Source organism: Mytilus trossulus, unplaced genomic scaffold (assembly GCF_036588685.1).
Source record: "Mytilus trossulus isolate FHL-02 unplaced genomic scaffold, PNRI_Mtr1.1.1.hap1 h1tg000249l___fragment_2___debris__unscaffolded, whole genome shotgun sequence".
Taxonomy (NCBI): domain Eukaryota; kingdom Metazoa; phylum Mollusca; class Bivalvia; order Mytilida; family Mytilidae; genus Mytilus; species Mytilus trossulus.
In genome coordinates, this window is record NW_026963319.1 from 17,450 (window position 1) to 21,937 (window position 4,488).

General features: G+C 32.2%; 1 protein-coding gene across 1 annotated transcript; it reads left to right on the forward strand.

Moving 5' to 3' along the window:
• The first annotated feature begins 781 nt into the window (after positions 1-781).
• Positions 782-2,797, forward strand: LOC134701684 (uncharacterized). Its single transcript, XM_063562816.1, is given in 4 exon segments — positions 782-806; positions 1,390-1,804; positions 1,806-2,107; positions 2,235-2,797. Coding segments are annotated over 4 exon segments (1,005 nt in total). The 3' UTR covers positions 2,498-2,797.
• The last annotated feature ends 1,691 nt before the right edge of the window (positions 2,798-4,488 follow it).

Below are 4,488 nucleotides of genomic sequence, written 5' to 3' on the forward strand. Positions count from 1 at the left end.
TTTTTCATTGTAATCAGAATGTAATCATGATTACAGGGAATTTTGAAAAGTAATTGATTAAATTAAATTACATGTAATCAGATTATTGGCTGATTAATGATTACAATGATTACTTGAAAAATTGTAATCAATTACAGCTGATTAACGATTACAATGACAATTACCCCAAGTCTGACTTGGATCTGTAAAACTATTCAATTAGCTTACAGTTTTTCTAATGAAGAACTTCTGAATAGTATGCATGTTAAAGCCCATGATGTTAGCGCTATTTCTACCTCCTGGACCCTGTTTAATAATGCTTCTTTAGAGGAAGTCTTATCTGCAGGTTTCTGGAGAACTGAAAATTCTTTCATGTCTCATTATCTGCAGTCTTAGCTACTCAAGCTCAGAGTTTGTACTCATTTGGACCTTTCGTTTCCACACAAAGAGTTGATTTTCCTCCTGCATCTTATGGTTCAGGGGATTCAGCTTTGTGTTAGATTCTATATTTCAATCAAAATTTATGATGGTAACGTATTTATTGACATACAATTGTACATCTTTTAAGTAAAATGAGATTTTAAATACTTACCATCATAAACTAAAGGTCCCTCCCAACCTCCCCTTCATCCTCTATTTTTTTCCCTAGGGCTTCTTGCTTACTTTAGGAAATTAGAGATTAGAGATTTTAGAAATTAAATGGATAATATAATGGCATGGTTAGACGAGCACTGCTTGGTCATCCCTCTTCTCATTGGACGATATTTTTATTTGGGGTTTTCCGCCTGTCAGACTTGCGCAGATGGATGTACTCAGAATTTATGATGGTAAGTATTTAGTTAATAAACTCTCATTTTACTTTAAAAATGTACAATTCTTTAATTAGTTACAATTCTTTAGTTATTCTTTTTATTACATTGGCAAATGGATTTTTTGAAAGAACTTTATTTGAAACATATAAGGAACTATATCTTTTTTTCTACGCATTCACAATTTGTTTTGATCCGCCTTTATCGACGTCTTGACAACGCCTATTGTTGTATGACGTCAGAGAGTGAAATAACCACGTTAATTTCACATGTGAATTATCGGTTTTTATTTAACCATGTTAACAGGGAAATCAATGTCATTCATTGCATCCAATGTAATATTTTTGTAAGACTAAGCAATTGTTTATATATATAACATCATTTTGTAAGAAAGTAACAAACCGTATACATCTAAATTTCACGTCGGTTGTAATGTGAACACAGACATTTACAATGTGAACAACATAGTAGTAAATATTGGTATTTGAATAATTATTATCAATGATATCATTTTGAATACAATTGTGTCGTGTAAAATGTATTTATTTCAATAGTTTTTCATCTTTTTATTCATTTTTTATTTTATATTGTCTTATTACAGACACTGCTACACCAAACATATCAATAGCACTGTATCGTTATCTATGTCAACAGATAGTAGGATCAGAAGATCATGATAAACAAATCAGATTGATGAACGCTGCCAGGGACAATTTACATAGTAACAAGGAACAAACAATTATAACAAGTGGTAGTTTGGGAGAAGGACTTGATATGCGAGGCAGTGATTTAGATTTAATGCATTTATCAAGGAACTTAAAGGTTTATGAAAATGTAAAACCCTTCTTTATTCCGAATACAATATATTTTTCAATGGATACAGACGATGTTAAACCTGGTTATGTTCAGTTGAAACTAAATTATTGCGGATTTCGGATAGAAATTTTAAGAGACTGTATAGAACAAAATGGTAAACATTATTTATCATCGACAATCCATCGACAATCATGATTATTCAACGAAGATTCATGGACCCTGCATTTCTGACCAGTCGGAATACCTGGACTTAGCCTGCTGTTTACACTGTAACACATGGGTATCTTCAGTAGGACAGTGTATCAAAAGATCAAATAACTCATGGCCGAATTATAATGTCAAACAAAATATTATAAAACACGGCGTACTTTTAGTACCAATCGGAGTAAAGGGGTCCCCCAAGGAAGATCTAGAATGGCGAATATCTTTTTCAGTTGGTGAAAAATTTCTGATTTATACTTGTACACACACTCAATTATTGTGCTATATATATATAGGAAGATGTGGTGTGAGTGCCAATGAGACAACTCTCCATCCAAATATCTGCTCTTTTAAAAATTATGTTGAAAGATGTGATAGCTACTTTCTCCGAATGTGAAGATTTACTATGTTCTTACTTCCTAAAAACAGTTGTGTTTTGGATATCTGAAGAAATGCCACAGTCTGTTTGGAAACCTAATTACATTATTCCTTGTTTTATGCGATGTTTTAGGAGGCAAGTGTATTGTGTTGAGCACTCAATGTGCTTACATTACTTCATTCCGGAGAACAACATGTTCGAAAACAAAATTGTGGGCCGTTCTCGTGAAGTACTTTTAGAAATCCTGAATATGTTGCATAGTTATAATTGGCGATGCATCTTATTTTCTGATCAAATATCTAGTTTGGATTGATCAATTTGGAATTTCCCGAACAACCTGCATGCACTTTATGCAAAAGAAGTGGGAAAAATACTTAAATCGAAGTTATTGAGTATGTCAAATTTTGCCTTAGATTTGTTGACATCGACAATAGTCAATATTAGGATGAAGCAGACATTTTTGTGGCAGCATACTTACCAGTTTTCTATAAAAGACATACATAAATTCTACATATCAAAGTGCTTTCATTTATGTATCCAGCGTGTACCACTCATTATTAATAATAAATACCAATACAAACACTACAAATTATGTCTTAGTACTCTCTTAGATAATATCTATCATGATGCTGTTTCTGGATGGCTGATGATTGCTAATCTTTTCTACAAGACAAAACAATATAGAAAAGCCTTATACCTCGTCAGTTATTCTTTATCGAAATGTACTCCCGAAAAACTTTGCTGCTTCAAAAGTTTATCGGATAACCATTTTCAGTTGTTAAAGCTGCAAATTTTCCAGAAAAAGAGTTTGGTGTGTTTGCTGAACATATTAGCTGTGGACACAATCAAATTTGCGAGTATTCTATGTTAATACCAGATGAACTTCAAATGAACAAATTAAATAAAAAATTGGAATTTCCATCCACAGCGTATGCTTATTTCCTTAGTTTCCTTTGTTATTATCATCTCAATGATGTCAGACAATGTCAAGATTCCCTCCAAGGTTTACAACTGGTTACAAACGAAGGTTATTTAATGATAGCTCGGAAAGAAGAGGCGTATAATCTCTTAGGCGTCGCTTTACAGTTATTAGGCGATACGGAATCCGCGAGACACGCATTTTTACAATCAGTTAAATTATACCCGCACGAATTGCATAATTCTGCTGTAAAGAGACTTTTGTTAATGAACTAATTGCGACATCTGTCCTTTCAGTTGAACTTTTAAAATTGTGATATTTGTTATTTTTTATTTGCATGAAGCAGAATATGAACTTGATGGACAAACATGTCACCAAAGAATGACGAACAATATATATCATGTATAAATGTTGCTTTAATTACATTATTTTTTTAAAGTCGCTTGGAATAAACAGATATTGTTTGCTTTTTTTTCCTTTTTATTATCGTTTTTCTTTTTTGTCATGACATCTTTAGTATGTTCCAACAAGGTACGCGTCTCCTATTAAACTGTTAGATTTTTCAATGAAAAAACTTAATTGCAAAACTTTGAAAATCATCAGACTACGTTTGTAAAATCTATTTTATTTTGTATTTAAGACTAGAAGTTGCAAAAGGGGAATGTGTAAAAAATAACCAACCCGAACAAAGTGCAAAAAGATCACAAGGTCAACAATGGGTATTCCACTCAGCCAGAAGATCCGGCACTCGTCTTTAATTTTGGCTGATGTGCATTTGTCTATATGCTTATTTGTTTTTCTTTGTTTACATAAAAAAATATTTGTTTGTTGTCTTAAAATCATTAAGGTTATAATACAAATGGGACTGATATACATTTCTACCTACTACATCTGTTTGTTTTGTTTACGCATTGTTTGGATTTCGTGCGACTGTCCTACAAGTGAGAAGCATATTTACTGCTGAAATTTACCACAAGGAACTTACTTTCAATAAATCAAATTTAAACAGTAATAACTGTCATTCCCTGGATTTAGATATTTCCTTTTTAAACATGAAACTCCACACTAAAATTTTCGACAAAAGGGACGATTTTTCGTCCCCTATTGTTTATTTTCCATTTTTAGAAGGTGATGTTCCTTTGGTACCATCTTATAGTGGTTATATTTCAAAGCTCGTTCGCTATGCCCTCGTCTGTTGTGACGTTTTAGAATTTAACGAACGCATTCTATGTATTACTGGTTAATTATTAAACCAGGGATATAGTTACCATAATTTACTTAAAACCTTTAAAAAAAAATTCAATAGATATAAAGATTTGGTTTTGAAGTTTGGTTGTACCTGTAGAAAACTTATTTCAAACGAGATAGCACATCCTCATTTTTAT